General features: G+C 39.0%; 1 protein-coding gene across 7 annotated transcripts in view; it reads right to left on the bottom strand.

Annotated features, from left to right (window-relative positions):
* The window catches only part of LOC106545622 (sodium channel protein type 5 subunit alpha), a 351125-nt gene that overhangs the window by 175066 nt on the left and 153428 nt on the right, over window positions 1-22631 (bottom strand). For 6 of the 7 annotated variants that reach the window (XM_087712437.1, XM_087712436.1, XM_087712435.1 and 3 more), the window contains exons 8-12: window positions 20570-20633; window positions 11495-11636; window positions 9838-10035; window positions 4889-5059; window positions 753-1133 (exon numbers count right to left, since the gene is read on the bottom strand). In XM_087712437.1, the coding sequence (XP_087568563.1) occupies window positions 753-1133; window positions 4889-5059; window positions 9838-10035; window positions 11495-11636; window positions 20570-20633 (956 nt within the window). The remainder of the gene's footprint in view (window positions 1-752; window positions 1134-4888; window positions 5060-9837; window positions 10036-11494; window positions 11637-20569; window positions 20634-22631) is intronic. The other variant, XM_087712440.1, reaches the window with a different exon arrangement.

Here is a 22631-nt window from a genome sequence, read left to right as displayed (position 1 = left end):
CACTGCAGTTGTTAAATAAATCATGTGGTCACTAGGCAAATCTGACTTTGCATGGCAGAAGTCAGCTGGGAAGGTTACCAGTGGTGATCACTTGACCTCAAGAGAGTGCAACTGTCATAAATAAATGCCAGTCGTCAAGTGCTTGAATTCTGACCGCATAACCACGGAAATGCTGCAATTATCCTAAGTATGAAAACCAATTGTAAGTCATTTTTTTCAATGCTGTTGTAATTCTGAATGACCACTAAATGAACTGTTGTAAGTTGAGGACTACCTTTACTGCAGAACAAATGAATCAAACACCTTTTTATGTTTTGTCTGCTGATTCCTAGGGATGACAAGGGGTAAGCACCTTTAGCAGTCACTGATCTCTGAATCATCACCTTAACCCAAATCTTAATAATGATTAAGGCTCTAGATTGCAGCATCAGGATCTGACGTTTGCATCTAACATCTGGAGAGAAAATGGGTAGAAGAATTCTTAATCCCAAACCCCAGTAACTACTAGAAGTATCTCTTCAATGAACTCATGATCTAGCAAGCCTCGCTCAGACCATCAGCCATGGGCTATATATAAATATCCTCACCAAGGCTCTGTAAATATTCTATTTTTACCACATGTCTTCTTGTATTGGTCTGTCTGTCTGTCAAACTTCTGTAAGTCACAGTATATGGTTGATTGGTGGGCTATGTGAGCTTGGCAGCTGACAAAGGAAATCCAAAGGGCAAGGCAAGAATAAAAGTAGACCCACCGTGTCAGCTGTTCCATATTTCTCTGCCATTAGTGGTGGTAACAGCACATCGGTTGGAGTAGTTGGATCCAAGCTTTCTCCACCCCCAATCAACGACACTACTCCGTTGCAATCCACCGAACTGTTCCTTTTGCTGTTATAGGTGTAGATAGGAGAGCTATAAATCCCTTGACTCTGTGCACTCATCCGTCTCCCGTTCCTCAGAATTAGCAGTGAGCCATGTTGGATTTCACTGTCCCCGACTGTGCTAATATCATCATCAGCAAATTCTGCCTCTGAACCTATTTCCCTGCTGCGTAGCCGGAAACTGAAGACACTTCCATGGCTGGTTTTACGTTTCACCGAATTTTCAAAAGAGCCTGAAGTAAAACCCAGGAGAGCCTTGAAGGATTCAGAGAAAGTGGAAAAGGCCAGTGAGAGGGGAGAGGAGGGGAGGAGGAGGAATAGAAAGGAATCAATTTAATAATGCATTTATTGGATGCTAAGAAGGTGTCAAGTTCCATCAATATTGCAAATCTCTCCACATACATTTATGAGATATTATTTTGGGAGAACGACTGGAGACAGATGGAATGGGACTTCCCTGTGCTCTGCACAATTTGCCTGCCACTACATTGGCACCTGGAAGACCACCTGTTCATTCTCTTGGGCTAGATTGCACCTACTTGGCTTCCAGCTGTAATCCCTACCATCAGTGCATTTGATTAACACAATTCCCATTGTTGTCCCAATCCCTTAGAAAATATTTCTAAGCAAAAGCTTAGCCCAATTCTCTTTTAGTATTGCCAACATCAAGATGGATTCAAGAAGATCAATTCCTTAATAAATTACATCCTTCATGAGATGAGATATTGGGCAACTACCAGCTAGGTTGGAAGGAGGTATCAAGAGAGGGCCTAGCTTGGAATCATTGCACAGTTGCAAGTAGCCTAAATTTGACCTCCCCCAAACTCTACAAGCTTGTCTGGTCATTTCCAGGGGAAAGCAAAGGGTTTAGTGAGATTCTTGCAACGCAGGTAGGAAACAATAATATTACTGAGTTGGCGATTCACAAGTGGCTCTGGTTGCTTGTCCCTGACACAAGCCCTCTTAGATCCATGCCATTAGATTACAACTAATTTTTCAAAATCAAGAAATGTTAACCAATGAACTGTGCATACACAGAAATGGGATCTCCCACAATCAGAGTAATAACTGGAACAAATTAACAACTGATGAATAATGAAAACTTCTGCAACACAGGCACTTACACACACAAAGAGAAAGTCACACATAAATATGAATGAGTAGATGCAAAGATGTCACCAGCAGTATTTTTCCCACATTTGCAGAAATGTGCTATTTAAAATATTCCCATGGCCATAACAGCAAAGTGAATTTTGCCATGATCTAATGCAATGATGAGAGTAGAAATAAAAAGAGAATAGAATAGCGGCACTGAAAGAGAAGTTTTCAGTTGTTAATCAGAGAAAAGTCATTTCCATAAAACAATAATCAAATTGATTAATCTTCTCCTGATAATTAAACAGTTTTCGCTCAGAGTTTGGCCCAGACTTCTCAAAAATGTTTTAAGTGCTTTGATGCTTGTATGTAAGTGGATGACAAATGCATACATGCAAAATAAAAAGACAACTCATCTGCTGAAGTAATCCACCCCAAGAAAGATGTTGCTTCATTTCACATCTAGCCTGGCATATATTTTTTTATTATTTTTTATCATTTTCCATGCCAAAATCCATTCAAAACAGACCAACTCATTAAATCATTTCCGCATGAACAATCTTGCAATTAGTAAGATTGTAAGATTAATTCAGTTAAATAACAAGAATAAAATACCCACAAAAAGAATAAAAAGAAAAAAATCATCTGAATGTCACTCATGCAGGAGCAGTTTAAGATTGATGTAGTTATCTCGAATCATTTACCACTTCATCATCTATACTTCACATGCAATTTGCCAAATACTCTCTAAGATTGTCTAACACTTAAGGATTCCGATATTTATTTCAACACACAACAATTTTGAGAAGTTTTGAGTTTGCCCTTCTAGAAAGAGAGGAGGCCCCAACGAAAATGCTGTAGAAAAGAGGGTAGTTCTGTCTTAATCCTAGAAGCAAGCTGGGACCTACTGTCCGTGACTACTTGAAACTTCTTTCTTCCACAACTGTTACTCAAACTCAGAAAAGGATGAACCTGCTTTAAGATACTGTATGAAAAAACTATGTTTTTATTTATTTAATAAATGTATATGCCAGGAGCCTTGGTGGCACATTGGTTAAAGTGCAGTGCTGCAGGCTAACTCCGTCCACTGTGGAATTCAATCCTGACGGGGCTCGGGGTTTACTCAGTCTTCCATCTTTCCAAGGTCAGTAAAATGAGAAGCCAGATTGTTGGGCGCTATATGCAAATAATGCTTCTACATTGTAAACCGCCCAGAGTATTATAAAGCACTATGAGATGGGTATATAAGTCTAAATATTATTGCTATTGCTATATACTGCCCATCTCACCAATAAGGCATCATTGGGTAGCTTGATGTCTATGGAGATTTTCAGTCATCCAGATCATAGTTGTCCCAAAGGTGCTTTTTAAAGAGGCAACTGAACTTTCTTTATCTTTCTTTGAAGACGCTTTGCTTCTCACCCAAGAAGCTTCCTTCAGTTCTAACTGTATGATGGGGAATGGAAGGATTTATATTCCTTGCAGACAGCTGGTCATTTGCATCCTTTTAGAGAGTTGTTGAGATCACTTAAGAGATTTATCTGCGTCCTCGGGGTCACCTGGGTGATGTAAATGGGCATAGAGCAGGAGATGGATAATGTCATATCCTTCTCCCTGTGTTGAGAGGACTGTTCAATTTTGACACAGATAGCCCCTTTGACCTTTCTTTCAAACCAACTGTCCTCTCTATCCAAAATGTGGACTTGCTGTCTTCAAAAGAGTGATCTTTGTCTTTTAAATGCAAATGGACTATTGAATCTTGTCTTGATGGGTTTGCTTCCTATGATGTGCCATGCGATTAAGTGGTTGTTTTGTTTCCCCAATGTACATATCTCACTGCATTGTACTGCATATACCATATTTCTTAGTTTGTGTCTGGATATTTTATCCTTGGAGTGGACAAGCCCTCTCATCTATCTCCAATCTACCACACAGTCCTTTCAACAGTTCTACACCCATCTGGGTGGCCTCAACAACTCTCTAAAAGAATGCAAATTACCAGCTGTCTGCAAGGAATATAAATATTTCCATTCCCCACCATCCAGCCAAGCTAAAGAGGCTTCTTGTATGAGAAGCGAACTATCTTCAAAGAAAAACAAGAAAGTCCAGTGGCCTCTTTGGGACATTGGATGGTTTACAAACAGAAAATTTATCAATAAAAAAACAATTAAAACTTTTAAAACTATACAAAAAAAGACAGACAGGGACGAGATCCTGCCAATGCTTTAAGGCCCTAAGCCAATTGGCAAAAACCAAATTGTGATACTGCACATTCAGCGAACCGGTAGTAAAATGGTTAGGAACCCACCACTGTGTTCAAGACAAAATGCCTTGTACAAGTACAAATAAAGAAGTTGCAGTAGTTAAATTCAGAGGCTTGGCAAGGCCTTGAATATCTAAACACAGATAGTCTTCAACTTACAACCACTTATTTAAGGATCAAAGTTATGACACCAGTGAAAAGAGTTATTTATTAACATTTTTCACATTACAACTGTTGCAGTATCCCCACGGTCATTTGATAAAAATTTGGGTACTTGGCAACTGGCATGTACTTATGACAGATGCAGTGTCCTGGGGTCATGTGATCACCATTTCTAAGCTTCCCAGCTGGTTTCTGACAAGCAAAGTCAATGGGGGAAGCCAGTTTCACTGAACAGCCTCACAATTCACTTAGTAACCTCAGTAGTTTGCTTAACAACAGTGACCAGAACGGTCATCAGATATGACGCAACTCACTTAACAACTGTCTTGCTTAACTATGGAAATTTTGGGCTCAATTCTGGTCGTAAGTTGAGCGCTATCTATGTATTAATCTAGATAATGCCTCCATCTCTCTGAAAAAAAATATGCTTAAGCTCTTCACAAAACAGTTATGACATTCCTTTGATAAACATTTTAGTGCAAACACTAACCGCCCTTCGTTGGCCATCATCAGAATCAGGCTCTTGATCTTCTGCCTCATCATCTGCCCCCGAGGACTTCTTTTTTCTTCTTTGATTCCTTTGTTCTTTGAAGTTCTTCATGGCCACAGGTGACACTTCAAATGAACTAAGTGACAATGAATCAATGCCTCGAGCTAACGCCTGAAAGAAAACAGAACAATAGAAATATATAAACTCGAAGTCTCTTATTTGAAAACCAGCTTTAATGCATGCTAGCTATTTGTATCAATGACACTCAGGACTATGTTGTACCTCTTCAAATAAAACAAAGCAAAAACCTCACAGTGTTTCTGATATTTTTTTTCACAGGCATTTAGGCATCTCTACTCAAAGCAGTTATTGGAAGTGAGATTCTTATGCCATGAAAAAGGAAGCTGGTGTAATTTGGAGGTGAAAATTGTCCTAAGAAAAATGTGCTATTAGAGCAAGGAAAGGCCCTGGATTGAGCCAAATATTCCTCCCCTTACAAATAGCAATCTTGCAGTGCATTTCTCTCATCCCCAGCAGGAACATATTGAGGCTAAAAGGGCCTTCCATCCAGCCCAGGGGTGGGGAACAAAAGCCCTTTTAAGACTTGTGAACTTCAACTGCCAGAATTCCTGAGTCAGCCATACTAACTCAGGAAGTCTGGAAGTTTAAGTCCACAAGTCATAAAGGAGCCATGGTTCCCCACCTCGGCTCTAAACCCAAGAGAATCATGTCCATTCGTAAAACTATCATTTCCATTTGTCTGAGCTAGAGGGGAAACAGGCCCTTTTCTGAAGCAATGGCTGCAGAGAACCTGGGGAATAGGACAGAGGTGGTATTCAGCAGGTTCTGACCAGTTCTGGAGAACTGGAGTGGAAATTTTGAGTAGTTCGGAGAACCAGTAAATACCGACTCTGACTGACCCCGCCCTCATCTATTCTCTGCCTCAGCTGATCGGGAGGAAATAGGAATTTTGCAGTAACCTTCCCCTGGAGTGGGAAGGGAATGGAGATTTTACAGTATTCTTCCCCTGCCATGCCTACCAAGCCACACCCACCAAGCCATGACATGCCCACCAAGCCACAGAACCAGTAGTAAAAAGTTTTGAATCCCAACACTGGAATAGGACTTTTTGTTCCCTGCTTCATGCCTTCACCAACTGGTATCCAACGGATCAAGGTTCCCAAATATTTGGGAACATTGATAGAGACATTTGAAGTTAAGAATGGAACACATTGTAGTCTCTGCCACAAAATGGCTACCAGGTGAAGTCTAGCACCGATCGGGGACTGAACTGGATGACTCCTTCCTCTGGTCCCTTCCAATCCAGGATTGTATTTTGTTTATTTTGTTTGTTTGCTTGCTTGTTTGTATCCTGCCTTTATTATTTTTACAAATAATTCAAGGTTGCAAACATAACCCACACACCTTCCTCCTCCTATAGTCCGCACAACAACAATCCTGTTAGGTGGGCTGGGCAGAGAGTGAGGGACTGGTCCAATGTTAACCAGCTGGCTTTCATGCCTAAAGTGGGACTAGAACTTACAGTTTCCAAGGGATTGGCCCCAAGTCATCCAGCCAGCTGTTGTGTCTTAGGCAAAGGAAGCATTGACAGTCATAATGTCAAAAGCACAATGTTGGACCTTTCTGAATACAGCAGTGTTTTGCTAATTGAAGCTTTCCAACTTCCCAACTTTGCATGGGGCTTCAAACTGCAAGATTACAGGTAGTCCTCAGTTTAAACCACAATTTTTGAGCCCAAAAATTTCTACTACTTATCAAGTTAGTTACTAAATGAATTTTGCCCCATTTTACAGCCTTAAAATGAATCACTGCAGCATTTGATAACTTACTAGCACAGTTGCTAAGTGACTCTGGATTTTCCATTGACTTTGCTTGTCAGAAGGTTGCAAAAGAGGACCACAAGACTCTGGGACACTGCACAGTTAATCATAAATATGTGTCAATTGCGAAGGGCGACCATGGGGATACTGTGATGGTTGTAAGTGTGAAAAATGGCTATAAGTTACTTTTTTCCAGGGCTTTGTAAGTTTGAACCGGTTACAAAGGGTTGTAACTCGAGGACTAATTGTATCCCCCTATTCATTCCCATCCCCACCCCTCAGCCCAAAGAGAGAGATGAGGAGAGGAAAAGCAAGATTGCACAAAACAAAACCTCATATAGAGATTTTAAATTGTGTACCTGCTTCACACCCCCTTTTCTCACAATGCATTCCAAAAGGAACCTGCTCCTCAAGCTAATTGGATCATCAACCCTCTAACATCACAGCTTGTGATAAATTTCTATCCTTGCCTTCATTCTTCTGTTTTAAAATCCAAGATAACGATCCATCATCCCCATGTTCACCAGTCATGCGCCAGCTCTCCCAGCATCTAAACATTTGGGCAGTGTCATCTACTGCTGTGAATATACTACAGTATATTCTTGTTGCTGGTTCAGAATGCATTTATTATTATTATCATTGCAAGCAGAATCTTATCCCACTGAATGATGGAACAAGCTGTGACCAAGGATCCAGAATAATAAACCCAAACTGTTAAAAAAAATGAATAAATAATACGCAGATAAGATGGTTTGCTCTGTCACATCTCTTTCAATCACTGCTGGAATGTCTGCTAAAACCAAGGGGCGTCAAAAACAGATCTAAAGCCAAATTTATCACTTGGGATGGGAAAATAAGGGTGATGGTGATAATAGCCTGGAAATAGCAATAAAAAGCACTCACTAATATTTATGAAAATAAGAAAACAACTAGAGAAAATGGACACTAGCTAGAAAACAGCACATCATCATAATAGCCAGAATCGTTCATTTTAATTTGATTTCCCCCCCATTTTCACATTGTTAAAATAATAAGGGAATATACTTTTATCTCCCAAGTGCCATATTTTCCAGGGATTCAAAGTGACTTACAAAGAGCATCCCTCTGCCTCCAATCTGTGCATCACTACTCTCGGGTAGACAAGATTTGATTACAGGTAGTACTTGATTTACAACTGTTCATTTAATGACCATTCAAAGTAACAACAGCATTGAAAAAAGTGATTTATGATCGTTTCTCACATTTACGATCATGGCAGCATCCTCATGGTCATGTGATCAAAATTTGGACATTTGACAATTGACTCATATTTATTATGATGCTTGCAGTGTCCCAGGGCCATATGATCCCCTTTTGACAAGCAAATTCAATGGGGAAGCCAGATTCACTTAACAACTGTTTTACTAACTTAACAACTCCAGTAATTCACTTACCAACTGTGCTAAGAAAGGTCGTAAAATGGGGCAAAATTCACTTAACAAATGTCTCACCTAGCAACAGAAATGTTGGGAACAATTGTGGTCATAAGTTGAGAACTACCTATACTCCTTGATCTATACTGTGTAAGGCTAGTAAGACATGTCTAATCTGTTACTCTACTCATTACAAAGTCCTCCCTTCATTTCATATATTAGTTACAATGAGTAATGACACAGGACCCCACCCACCCACCTACCCACATACATAAATACATACAATGGGGCCTGGATGGTCCAGAAATGTGAAAAAGAAATAGTGTACCTTTCTCACAAAATAGCCATTGATATTAAAGCGAGGTGTCGGTTCAAAACTATCCAACTTGCTTCCTGGGCTTAAGACATAACTAAAACTCACAGCCTCCCACTTTCTAGCACATTCTTTTAACCAGTACATCAGAACTGTCTCTCAAATACATGTTGGCTTGTGCTAGTCAGCATTATGTATTCCCTCTTGTCATGCATATCCTTGGCTTTTGTTCTATGAATTGTTTTATTTGCACAAGGGAAAGCTTGGTACTGTTTAAACAACTGGCCCTTTCTATTAATTCACTTGTTGACTAATGAGGTCCTAATGGCTGTTTGAAGTGGGAGATCAATAAAGTAAATCTGAAAAAAAAAACCAATTAATTAACTAGAACGGATGGCAAAGACTGCCACTATTGAACGAAAAGCTATTAATTCTCTCTAGTGCTAATATGCTACAGAATAACATCGAAGATGATAAGGTAAAGAATACCAAGGTAAAGACTGCTTCTAACAAGGGCTTCGTAAACAGTGCTATAAGGGGAATCCTGAGAGTAACAGAACACCTGTGATTTTTGGACCCAGGTGGGATGAAATAAGCACACAGAATGGATGGTCCTTGCAGTCATGTGATGAAATGCATGATTTGGAATACCCTGATTGACCCAGCAACCATTCCTCTGGCAAAATCGATGTTGGCAGGGACAATGAACAGAAGATCCTGCACGCATCATGTCTAGTTTTTCTACATACAACCAAGCCAAGTAGTTTTACGGATGTGATCCCCTTTTATGACCTTCTGACAAGCAAAGTCTGTGGGGAAGCTAGATTCACTTAACAACTTATTAACTTAAGTGCAGAGATTCATTTAAAAACTGTAGCAAGAGGGATGGTAAAATGGGGCAAAACCCACTTAACAACTGTCTTGCTTAGGAACAGCAATTTGGGGCTCAATTGTGGTCGTAAGTTGAGGACTACCTATGTTGGCCCTCAAGGGTATGGACACACCAGGCTGGCTTTTGACTATGTAGGTTCCGTACTACTGTCTTGAGAAAATGGAGCTCCCTATTACATCTTTAATTGAGTAACTCGCTACTACAGCTTTATTACAAAGTTACCCTGGAATAAGTAACTATGGAGTAATGGCCCCCATGTTTAATCAATGAGATGCTTATTCTGATCATGCAACCAACATTTTAGCACAGAGGTGGGGAACGATGACCCCTTTATGGCTTATGGACTTCAATTCCCAATATTCCTGACCCAGCATGGCTCGCTCAGGAATTCTAGGAGTTGAAGCCCACCAGTCATAAAAGGGCCATCGATGCCCACCTCTGCTTTACCATAAAGAAAAGAAAAGCTGCTTTAAGTTGGGAAGTTTACAAACCTCTTGCTCTTTCTTCAACGCCTCCATGGCTTCTCGAAATTTCTTTTCCTTGGCCTCCATTTCTGCAATGGTAGCTTGGTTCTGCTCTTCATAAGCCATGGCCACCACAGCCAAAATCAAGTTGACTAGGTAAAAGGACCCCAGAAATATGACCAGCATGAAAAAAAGCATGTAGATCTTTCCAGCAGATCTCAAAGTCTATATAAATGAGAGAAAGGGAGAGAGAAAAAGAAAAAATGGGAGAGAAAAGAGTTATTCAAGAGTTATTAGAAACACACATGCTTCATCATAAATATTTGGGAATCCTCATAACATTAGTGGATCTCACTGCATTTTCCAGAGATGACCAACAACAGAAAATATGTCTTTATGTATGTATATGTATATGTATATGTATATGTATATGTATATGTATATGTATATGTATATGTATATGTATATGTATATGTATATGTATATGTATATGTATATGTATATGTATATGTATATGTATATGTATATGTATATGTATATGTATATGTATATGTATATGTATATGTATATGTATATGTATATGTATATGTATATGTATATGTATATGTATATGTATATGTATATGTATATGTATATATTGAAAGTTACAACCCCCGGTATGCCCAAATATGGGAGGAAGTTCACTACTTCCATTCTCTGTCCATCGGCTCGTCACAAGAGACCATCCAGACAGAAACCCAATATTTTTACTGTTGCCTTTGTTACATTTTTTTTGTTTATATATAATATAATTTATTATATTATAGAATATATAAGAATATATTATAATATATATATATATATTCGCCTTGAGTTATTTTCCCCACAGATGCAACCTGATAAGTTCTTCAGCTGAGAGAGAGGGACTGGCTTGAAGTCCCCCAAGACAGTTTTCATCTCTAATGCAGGACTAGAAATCACAATCTTCTGGTAATTGGCCCAAAATCATCCAATTGTCATTCATGCCTGGGGCAGGGTTAGAACTCACTGTCTCCTGGTGATTGGCCCAAAGATAACCATATGACTTTCATACCTAAAGCAGCCATAGAAATCACAGTCTTGTGGTGATTGGTCCAAAATCACCCAGCCAGCATTCATGCCTGGGGCAGCAATAGAACTCACAATCTTCTGATGATTGGCCCAAAATCACCCAATCAGCATTCATGCCTGGGGCAAGATAAAAACTCACTATCTCCTGGCAATTGGCCCAAAGTCACCCAGCTGGCATTCATGCCTGGGACAGGATTAGAAGTCATTATCTCATGATGACTGGTCCAAAGCCAACCAGTTTTCAGGCCTAAAATGGAACTCGAACTCACAGTTTCTTGGGTTTCAGCATATTACCTTGATCCTTAGACCAAGTTGGTTCTTTATAGCCAACAGCTCCCATAGACTCTGGACAGCTTACAGAAACATGTCTGCCCATTTTGCAACCACATAGAAACTGTTTGCCATTGCCTTGTCTAGAATAAGTTTTCAACTTTTGTGTTTAGTTTTGAGATTCCTGGTCATCTCTCATCCAAGCATTCACCGAGCTTATTATCTTCCAAGCTGAGACAAGATCAACCAAGTGTTGCCATCTGCTGAGACCCTGCAGGAAAGCCAAGCTATAACGAGTAAACATGACAATAAATAAGGAGGCTACCTGTTGGTAGAGGCGTTCCCAGCAGTCTTGAGTCATGAGACGGAACAAGGAGAGAAAAGCCCAGCCGAAAGTATCAAAGCTTGTGAAGCCATGGTCAGGATTGTCTCCAGCCTTTAAACATCTGTAGCCTTTTGGACACGTGCTGCAGAAGACAAAGTAGATCTGGTCAGCCACACTAACCACCTGTTTACCAATGGAAAGCACCCGAAGGCAGGACAAGAAGCAACGGATGGAAACTAAGCAAGAAGAGAACCAGTCTAGAACTAAGGAGGAATTTCCAGACAGTGAGAACAGTTAACCAGTGGAACAAGTTGCCTCCAAAAGTTGTGAATGCTCCAACACTGGAAGTTTTTAAGAAGATGTTGAATAACCATTTGTCTGAAAAGGTGTAGGGTCTCCTTCTTGAGAAAAGGTTGGACCAGAAGACCTCCAACGTCCTTTCCAATTCTGTTATTCAATATTCATCTCCCCTCCCCCAATAAAAAAACAAACAAAAAACAAAGAAGCAATTTTTTTTTAAAATCAGCTAATATATTCAATATCTAGTCCATAATATGCTGCGCTTGATCTTATCCTAAATCTATAAATAGGTCAGGAAGCAACAATGCATAGCTTCCTGTATTCCAGAACATGGCAATGCAGAGAAAGACAAGTCTGTCCTGTGCAGATCCTTGACTTATAACCACTCTAAACAGAACTGAAAAAGTGATTTATCACCATTTTTCACACTTAGGACTGTTGCCCCACAATGATGTGAACAAAATTCAAACATTTGGCCACTGGCCTACGAAGTCCCAGGAGTCACGCAACCTTCTGACAAGCAATGAGGAAGCTAGAGTCATTAGCAGTGTGTTACTGACTTAAAAACTGCAGTGATTCACTTAACAACTGGGACAAGAAAAGTTATAAAATTGAGCAAAACATAACTTAAGAACTATCACAGTCAGCAACAGAAATTTCGGGGACTCATGGAAACCGCAGTGTAAATGCAACTGAAAACCTGATGATGTGCCAACTTCAATTCCTTTGGGAACTTTGAGAATTGAAGTCGACACATTGTCAAGTTGCCAAGTTCGAGAAACACTCTAGTCTAGACAAACCAAGCCGCCTGTTAATTAAATATAATTAAATAGCCTGAATTTTGAAGTACAAAGAAAAGGAAGAAAAATATTCTAAGACTGAATCATACGCACATACAAGGCCTTCAACTATATTGGCTCATAAATGAAATAATGGATAATGTATCATGATTGTTAAACAAACGGTTACTCATGAGCAGATATTAAAGCTATTCAGTACAGCTATTCATTCATTCTATTTATATGAGTGCCCATCTCACAATCAAATGCCTGTGGGTGGCCTATAATAAAGTTAAAAAGTATATGTACAAAGTCATTTTTATATTATTAAAAACTTTAAAATTATAAGAGGCATGTAACAAAAATTAAAAAGACACTGGGAAAAGAGCAGAGTTAATTATAGATAGTCTTCAACATTATAACAGCTAATTTAGTGACCATTCAAAGTTACAATGGCACTGAAAAAAAGGGAGTTATGACCTTTTTTTCATGCTTATCAAAGGTGGGTTGCTCCCGGTTCAGCCCGGTTCGGCTGAACCAGTAGTGGGGGCAGTGGGAGACTCCGCCCACCTACCCGGATGCTTTAGCGCATGTGCAGAAACGTCATGCACGAGCACGAGTGAACCGGTAGTAAGCCAGTTAGGAACCCACCACTGATGCTTACAACTGTTGTAGCAACCCCATGCTCACGTGAACTAAATTCAGACCCTTAGCAATAGGCTCATGGCTTTTGCAGTGACCTGGGGTCACATTTTCCAACCTTCTAACAAGTAAAGTCAATGGGGAAGCCAGATTCACCTAACAACCATGTTACTAACTGAACAACTGCAGTGATTCACTGAACAACTGTGACAAGAGAGATTGTAAAATGGAGCAAAACCCACTTAATAAATGTCTCAGTTGGAACAGAAATTTTGAGCTTAATCATGATCTTAAATCAAGGATTACCTGTATGCTGGAGCCATTTCAGTATTTTGCAGATCTGCAAATAGGGTCTTAGGCCTAATGACACAACCAGCTCTTGAGAGATTTCCAAAAAGTCAGAAGAGATGAAGCAAACCTTATCTCATTTTAAGTGGAAAGGATGACCATAAAGCAGGGGCCACAGCAAAAAGGGGCCACCACTCTGGAAACTGGAGCCCAGATGATGCTCCTTAGATGACAGGACCTGTACCTGCCCTCTTTGTTGAATCTATTCAGGACTGACCTCATTAAATGGAAACAGAAGAAATTCTACTGAAGCAAAATGGTTAACTGGAGACCTAGTTATTAAATGAAATTGCAAAATACATATATTGTGACAGCCGTCTTCCTACATACATTCTGCTCTACAAGCAAGTGAGATAAACATGGATGATAGGCTAAGAAAGGAAAGGATGGTGAATGACCAGTAAAAAAATGTGGCAGATATCCTAAGCATCTGGATTGGTTTTAATCTCAAAGAAGAAGAACCAGCAAAACTGATTTCATGGCCATTAAGCTAGAGTCATAACATATTGAAATAGGATGAATATTTTTCTGCTCAATTTTGGGTTTAGGTTGTGTTTGTAAGATGAGTTGTGGGTTCACGGAATTTTGGAGGTTCCTTCCTATACCCCTTTCCTCCTCTCTTTGCCCCTTCTGGGATCTGCATCTTTGAACTGCTATTTTATTTTCCCACAATGCTCCTGACATAGCATCACTCAGAGCTATGTTGGGAAATTCAAATGGTGCTTTGGGTTCCATCCACCTAGTTCAAGACAGTACTGAAGAAGTCACTCAGAATGTTAGGAGCCTGATTACAGTTAATCCTGGACTAACAACCACAATTGAGCCCCAAATTTCTATTGCTAAGTGAGACATTGGTTAAATTGAGTTTTGCCTCAGATTATGACCTCTCTTGCCACAGTGGTTAATTGAATCACTGCAGATGTTAAGTTAGTAACATGGTTGTTAAGTAAACCTGGCTTCCCCATTGACTTTGATTGTCAGAAAGTCACAAAGATGGTGATGTGACACAGTGACACTGCAAGCACCTGAATTTTGATCAGGGAGAGGCTGCAACAGTCATAAGTCACTTTTTTCAGTGCCATTGTAACTTTGAATGGTGACAAAATGAACTGTTGTTAATTTGAGCACTAAATGTACTCTTCCAGAAGACTGTGTGTAAAAACTGAATTTGCCCCAAGAATCAAATGTGGTTTCATTCAGCAGCGGCAAAACCACGCAGTTCATTGATCTTGGGATCGTGACTTTAGCCTAACTCAATCTTTCAATCAGAGTCCTGTCTGTAAGTATGCCACTTCCATGTGAAAAGCTTGACATAGGAAATCAGAACAATATCAAGAAGCAGTAAAGTAGGCATTGTTATTCAATATAGCCTTAATCCTTGCCCTAGTGTTAATTGTGCTGGTTGTGTTCAGACAAAAAATAGGAGTTTCCTTTATAATCCTCATGACCACACTTGAGACTCAAACTTCTGTGGCTAAGAAAGACAGTTGTGAAGTGAGTTTACTCCACTCTCTGACATTTCTTGCCACAGTTGTTAAGTGAATCACTAGTTGTTAAGCTAATAAGCCAATCATTAAGTGAATCTGGCTTGCCTTTCCTTGTCATAAGGTCACATGGTTCATGGGATACTGCAACCATCATAAATATGAATCAATTGCCAAGCATCTGAATTTTGATCATGTGACCATAGGGATGCTGCAACAGTTGTATGAAAAATGATGATGAGTCACTTTTGCCAATAGCATTGTAACTTCAAATGGTCACTAAACAAATGGTTGTAAGTTGAGGACTACTTGTTTTCAATATATTCAATGGATGCTGCTTGTAGTTGAGAGGCCAGAAAGCAACCATCAAAATTGGTAGTTGTTCATAGATCGATTCTGCACAATTGTTCTTTTAAAATTATCACTACTTTTGAGACCAACAAGTTCTTCAGAGTTTTCAAATTGTTAAAGCAAGCAAAAAAATAAAATTAATCTCAGCCTACATTTTCTCTACCATTCATGCCCAGATCCCAACAGATAATGGCCCAGAAGGAAAAACTGTGTGACGACATCAATCCTATTCTTCCATTCTAAACACATTTTGCTTTTTTCACCAGTCAAAAGAACAATTACCAAATTTTTGTTACTAGCTTTGTTCAAACTCCTAACTAAAATTGCCAAGATCTGTCTTCTAGCCAACTTCTGAATTTAGTCACTACAATCTTAGAAAAAAGAATGATTGCATTTGGGGAAAAAACATCATCTTTTATATCTCCCCGTTTGTGGTAAACATTTCAGCAATTAAATAAGAAATAATTTATATGCAAAACATTTTTTGTTAGAAAAGTATGGCCACTTTTGCATCGTGTCTAACAGGTGTCCTAAAGTTTGTTTTGCTTTGTTTTTTTTAACAAAAATACATTTAGGGATTTTCTAAAGAAAACCCTGGCAACAACAGCCGAAATAGTTCTCCTTTAAAATTGCACTGAAATTCACAGAGAAGTTTCTAAGGCTTCATTCTCTTTCTAAATTACTTGTATTTATAGAGGAGGTAAAACAATGAACTTGGAAACCAAAGGAAGAAAAATGCATCTCCCTATAGAGCATAAAAATTACTTTTGCCTAAATCTATAAATGAAAATTAAAGTTCAAGAAAGAATAAAGGTAATTAAGGTTTCTATAGGAACTAACTATCATTAGGATGCAATTGTCAAAGGTGTTTTGGTACATCTGCCATTTGTTGGGGTGCCTCAATTTCTCTTCTTTGTATTTGCCAAAACAGCATTGGACCAAACTACTAGGAGAAGATTTAAAGTCAACAACATATGAAGTTTCCAGATTCTATGCCCCTCAAGTTTTCTTCCTCCTCCTAGAATGTTTTTGTAAAAAAATAATGTCAGATTTTATGGCAGTACTGGCAGTCCTTGACTTATGACACAACTGTGCCCAAAATTTCTGTGCCTAAGCAAGGCAGTTGCTAAATGAATTGCATCCCATTTTATGACCTTTTTCCCCACTGCAAATCACTGCAGTTGTTAAGTGAATCAGGAGATAATTAAGCAAGTCAGATTTCCCCCATTGACTTTGCTTGTTGGTAGCTGGATAGGAAAATTACCAACAATGATCACGTGATTCTGGGACAGTGAAGCTATTATAAATACGGGTAACCCTCAACTTAACCACAGTTCATTTAGTGACCGTTCAAAGTTTCAATGGAACTGAAAAAAGTGGCTTATGACTGTTTTCACACTTATGAACTTCGCTGTATCATCCTCATGGTCATGCAATCAAAATTCAGAGGTTTAGCAGCTGATTCATATTTATGACGGTTGCTGATCATGTGATCACCTTTTGCAATTTTCTAATAAGCAAAGTCAGAGGCACAAAAATTGTGTTACCAACTTAACAACTGCAGTGATTCACTTAACAACTGTGGCAAGAAATATTATAAAATGGGGCAAAATTCACTTAATAACTATCTTGCTTTGTAACAGAAAAGTTGAATAGCTGTAAATCAATGACTATCGGTGCTTCCAATTCTTTTAAAACCAGTGTGAAGAGAGAAGAACAAGCCAAATTTCTGCTTCCTGGTAAGGTGGAACAGAAGGTCCTGGGGAGGAAAAGAGCCACAGATGGCTAAAGTTAAAGTGGGAGAAAAATTTCAGAAGAAGGGTTAAGGAGAAGAGAGCTTCCATGAGAACAGAGGGCACATTTTTCCATTGTCCCCTTGACCCTGACAACGTCACAGCCAATTAGCAATCTACTGAAAATGTCTTTTGATAATGCCCAATAGGGATGTGAAACCATTCAGAACTTATGCCAAAAAATATTCTTCAAAATGGTATCGTACAAGTTAGCTGTTCCTTAAAAAAAAAAAAACAGCATTTCTTTCTAAGGCTTGCACAATAACTACAGGTAGTTCTCAACTTATCACAACTGAGACTACAGTTTCCATTGTTAAGCGAAGCAGTTGTTAAGTAGATTGTTAAGTAAGTAGTGTCCAATTTTATACTTTTTCTTGCCATGGTTGTTAAGCATTATCACTGCTGTTGTTAAATGGATCAAACATCCAGCATTCCTCATTGACTTTGCTTGGGAAAAGCTAATTGGGAAGATCCCAAATGGCAATCACATGACCCCCTCCCCAGATGTTTCAACCGTCATTAATACATGCAGGTTGCCAAGCGCCTGAATTTAGATTGTGAGCCACAGTGGTGCAGTGGTTAGAATGCAGTACCGCAGGCTACTTGTGCTGCCTGCCAGCTGCCTGCAATTTGGCAGTTCAAATCTCACCAGGCTCAAGATTGCCTTCCATTCTTCTGAGGTGGGTAAAATGAGAGCCCAGATTGTTGGGGGCAATAGGCTGACTCTGTATAAACCACTTAGAGAGGGCTGTAAAGCACTGTGAAGCGTTATATAAGTCTAAGTGCTATGTGACAATGAGGGATGGCATTGTAAATGCGAGAACCAGTTGCAAGTCACTTTTTTCAGTGCTGTTGTAACTTTGAATGGTACTAAGCAAATGGATGTAAGTCGAGGATTATCTGTAGACAAAAATACATAATTGAGTAATATGTCTATCCTTGCTCCGAAGCACCTTGTAATCTTTCATCAGAACCTCCTTAATTCAAACTCTACACAATGGAGAATCTTTTTATACACCTCACAATAGTTTTATGTCAGCTTTATTTTTTATTTCAAGGCAACTGTGGCATTTAGATTTCCTTAGAAATTCCTTTAAAATTATGCCATGGAAATTCTTTTAAAATTTCATCATAGGCATATTTTTCAAAGACCTTTAAAATATGCTGCATTTCTTGAAAGCAACAACGCTGGAATTAATCATGCATCATTTCCATTCTTGCTTTTCTCTCATGTCTCAATTTTTTTCTTATGTTCCCTTCTCTTTTCTAGCATTCTCCTTTTTAAATTATTAATTGAATGCCAGGACAAGCACATTCACTAGTTCCTGATGGAGGAGGAAGAGGAGTATAATACTAGGAATACAGACTTTGAAAAAATATTAGCAACTTAACCTGATCTTTTTCTGCACGTAATGTTATTATCATGACTGGATGACCATCTTTGCCATTTGCATTGACCCTTTGAAGTGTGACTGCCATCTAGAGCTGAACTAACAATCATGAACTGCTCCATTGAATTGAAGCAGTCAGAAACACAACAATTAACCATTAGCCTTACTGGACTTCAAATTTTTAAAGTGCTTTCAAATAAGCATACATAATGTTGTACTTTCCAAGGAAATCAATGTAGAAAGTAAGTCTCATTGAACTTAGTGAACTCTATTTCCAAGAAAACAGCCATCAGAGTCTATTGTATTTTATTTACTGAAATTCATGCAGTAAGTTATGCATACATTTAAATTACATTTCAGTGCAATTAAATTCAACTAATTTAGTCTGGATCACCTCAGCTACAATAGTTTGGATCCCACCTAAAATTTCTGAGAACTGGAGAGATCGAGAAACATAATCTATAGGTAGTGCTCGACTTACAACCATTGGTTTAGTACAGGGGTGAAATGCTAGCGGTTCAGGCCGGTTTGCCTGATCCGGTACTAAAAAATGCTACTGGTTCACAGAACCAGTAGTAGAAAATGCTAACAAAAGTTTTTTTTTAAAGTTCCAACAATCACACGTCACACAGCTGATCTTCAAAACTTTAAAAAAAACTTTTTAAACATTTTTTTTTTACTACAGGTTCTCCGGAAATGCGGGGGTGGGGGTAAGCAAAGCCTGCTAGGCCAAAAATGGGGGTGGGGGTCGTTTTTGCTCCCAGCAGGCTTTCCTGAAGCCTGATAGGCCAAACACAGGGGGGGGGGATGGAGGGTGCTGAGAAAGAGAGAGGGGGGGAAAGGGAGGGAGGGAGGGAAAAAGGAGAGGAAGGAAGGACTACAAACCTGGCACTAGATGCAGCTTCAGAGGATAATTCAGGGCTGGAAGGGACCTGGAAGTCATCTAGTCCAACCCTGCTCCAGCAGGACATTGTTAAAGTGAGTTTCTGTCTTTTGATCCCCCAGTTACATGACTACATAGTCACATGACCCCACCAAGCCACGCCACATAACCGGTGGTAAAAAAATATTGATTTCATCCCTGGTTTAGTGACTGTTTGAATGTTACAACAACTCTCAAATAAGTGATTTATGGCTGTTTTTCACACTTAATGAGCATTGCAGCGTCCCCAGGGTCACATAATCAAAGGATGCTTGTCAATTGATTCATATTTATGATGTTTGTAGTGTCTGAACTTTGTGTGACCACATTTTACAATCTTCGCACAAGCGAAGTCAATGGGAAAGCCAGATTATCTTAACAACCATGTTACTAACTTAAGTACTGCAATGATTCACTTAACAACTGTGGCAAGAAAGTTCGTAAAGAGGGGCAAAACTCACTTAACTATCTTGATTAGTAATGGAAATTTTGTGCTTAATTGTGGTCGTAAGTCAAGGACTACTTGTAATCAGACCCATCTCCCCTCCCTATGGTCTTTGCTCCTTTTCTTTCCATCATGGTTAAACACATTTTATCAGAATTTTTAAATTGCGAGGTTCTTATTTAATGTGTTAACATTTTAATATTTAACATGGTATTTTAACTATATGACTCTTAGAGTCGCCTTGGCAAAATGGGTAGCATAGAAGTCTAAGAATAAATAAAAAATAAATAAATAAAATATCTAACCAAGTTTCCAAAGACCAGTTATAAAATACCCAGGAACTTTTTAAATTTATTTTAGAAACTTATTCTATGCAAAAATACCAACAAAGAAGTTATCAAACAAATCTGTAAAGGACTAGGGGAGAAGTGAGATCACACATATTGAGATATCACTGTCCAAATAAATAGAATTATATAATTTACATTATTTGCACAATGACATGGCAACATATATGACGTAATCGTGGTTTCTGCACTATATTACAGAAACTAAGAAGATCTAGTTATAACAACAGAGGTTTGTCATTCTTTTTCAAAATATGATCAAATCAAACTCACCCAGCATCTGTGCTGTTGCCGCACAGTAATGGTTCTGTTGTGCCCTCTTTAATGAAGTAGTTTTCTGTAACAAAAATGCAGCAATCAATATGTGTTTTTAATTTACAAAAGGTGCAAGCTGAAAAAATGTGACCCCCCTTTATCAGTCTAAATAAGGAAGTGTTCAAAACTGCCTGGATGCATGATATTTTGGCACATCAAGAGTTGTGTCTAAGCTAGAATTCATCCTTCCTTATATGCTTTTTTTTCTACATCTGGATAGATACCCGGTTGATACTATCTGGACACTGGGACAGGAGGCCACCAGGAGAGTCTAGACTATTTAGGATGTATCGGGGGTCCATTCATGTAGCATCAGGATCGAAAAACAACATGGAGTATATTTATATACAGTAACTTAACATTTATGCATATAGTAATAGGCAAAAATAAATATGACATATACTGGAAAGGATTATGGGCATTGAATAGTCCTTGATTTATAACAGTTTGCTTAGTGGCTGTTCTAAGTTACAATGGCACTGAAAAAAGTGACTTATGACATTTTTCACACTTATCACTGCTGCAGCACCCACATGGTTATGTAATCAAAAGTCAGATGCTTGGCCACTGATTCATATTTATGATGGGTCATTTGATCCCCTTTTGTGACTTTCTGTCAAGCAGAGTGAATGGGGGAAGCCATATTCACTTAACAAATGTGTTATTAACTTAACAACTGCAGTGATTCAACAATTTAACAATTGTGGCAAGAAAGGTTGTAAAAATGTTGGCAAAACTGCCTCCACTAGCAACATAAATTTTGGGCTAAATTGTGGCCGTAAGTTGAGGACCATCTATAAACAAATGACTGGGATAAAAGAGATCTTGGCTTGACCCAGTCAGGCTATTCTTGTGGTCCTACCGATCCATTAGAGAAGTCTGTGGCCTCACCCTGGAATCGGAAAGGATGAGATCAAGATTACCTACCTCTCCTTTCCCCTTAGCTGACACCACCATTCCCATTGTGGCTGGGGAATTATGGGAATTGGGTCTTAAAGTTGCCAAGTGCAGAGACTCCTGGACTAGACCACTAAAGGGAGAGATCCAGGAACTCTTTGTATTTTGGATTCTACTTTCCTACACAGCAGGAAGTTCTACTAAACTTGGCTACCTCAGCTTAGAATAACCAAAGAATGTCCGAAGCATTTATTATGCCCAGAAATGATGCACTGTTTTTGCAGTCGATAAGTAGCCACTTTTCTTTCAAGCATTCTTCCCGTCCATTTTTTTCCCTTTCCTCACGTTGGGTGTGATGGTGTTGAGTAGAACTTAGCTATCTCTGGATGTGACAAGGTGCTTATAAAGCAAAACAGCATGACTCTGGCAGAAAGGAATGTGCAAGGAGCCATCTCATGCCTCTACAGGATAGATAAAAGATAAAAAAGCAATGCCAGCTATCTTTTCATGCTCGCCCCATTCAGCAAGCCTGTGCAAGGCAAAATCACTACAGCATAGGTGACAGAAAGAGAAGGGTGTTGGAGGCACTCTTTATAGGCTGATTAAGGGGTGAGCTGAAATATGCAGCAATAAAAGGAATGCTAATTTTTAAAATAATGTAAGAAAATGCTTATAAGGCATAACTACAATATCTGTGACAGGATTACAGAATTTGCAGTATCATTTAAAGAACTTTCAGAATTTCTGAGAATGGCTGTCAATAGTGCATGCCATAATTTATGTTGTGTACAGTAGTTTCCTCCAATTTCTATAGTTCTTTCTGTACTATGACTGCTATGTCATATTTTTATCCGAAAATAGAAAGTTAACTCAGAAGTAATCTCCCCCCGAGCTTGCCAAAACTGGGAGGGGGAGGGAATGGCATCTGAATCTGCAGATTGATATCCAGGAGAAACCACTGGAAGAATCTACCTCTTCATTCTCCCCATGAATAAACCAGGTATAGGATTGTAGCAATAGACCTAAAGTTGAATATACCACTTCACAGTGCTTTTGCAGCTCTCTCTAAACTGTTTAGAGAGTCAGCATATTACCCCCAACAATCTGGGTCTTCATTTTACCA

The sequence above is a fragment of the Thamnophis sirtalis genome, unplaced genomic scaffold, assembly GCF_051295495.1.
Source record: "Thamnophis sirtalis isolate CommonGarterSnake01/CBP01778 unplaced genomic scaffold, rThaSir2_p1.2 scaffold_4, whole genome shotgun sequence".
NCBI lineage: Eukaryota > Metazoa > Chordata > Lepidosauria > Squamata > Natricidae > Thamnophis > Thamnophis sirtalis.
Note: the sequence above shows the minus strand (reverse complement) of the source record. Positions and strands in the feature narration are given on the sequence as shown.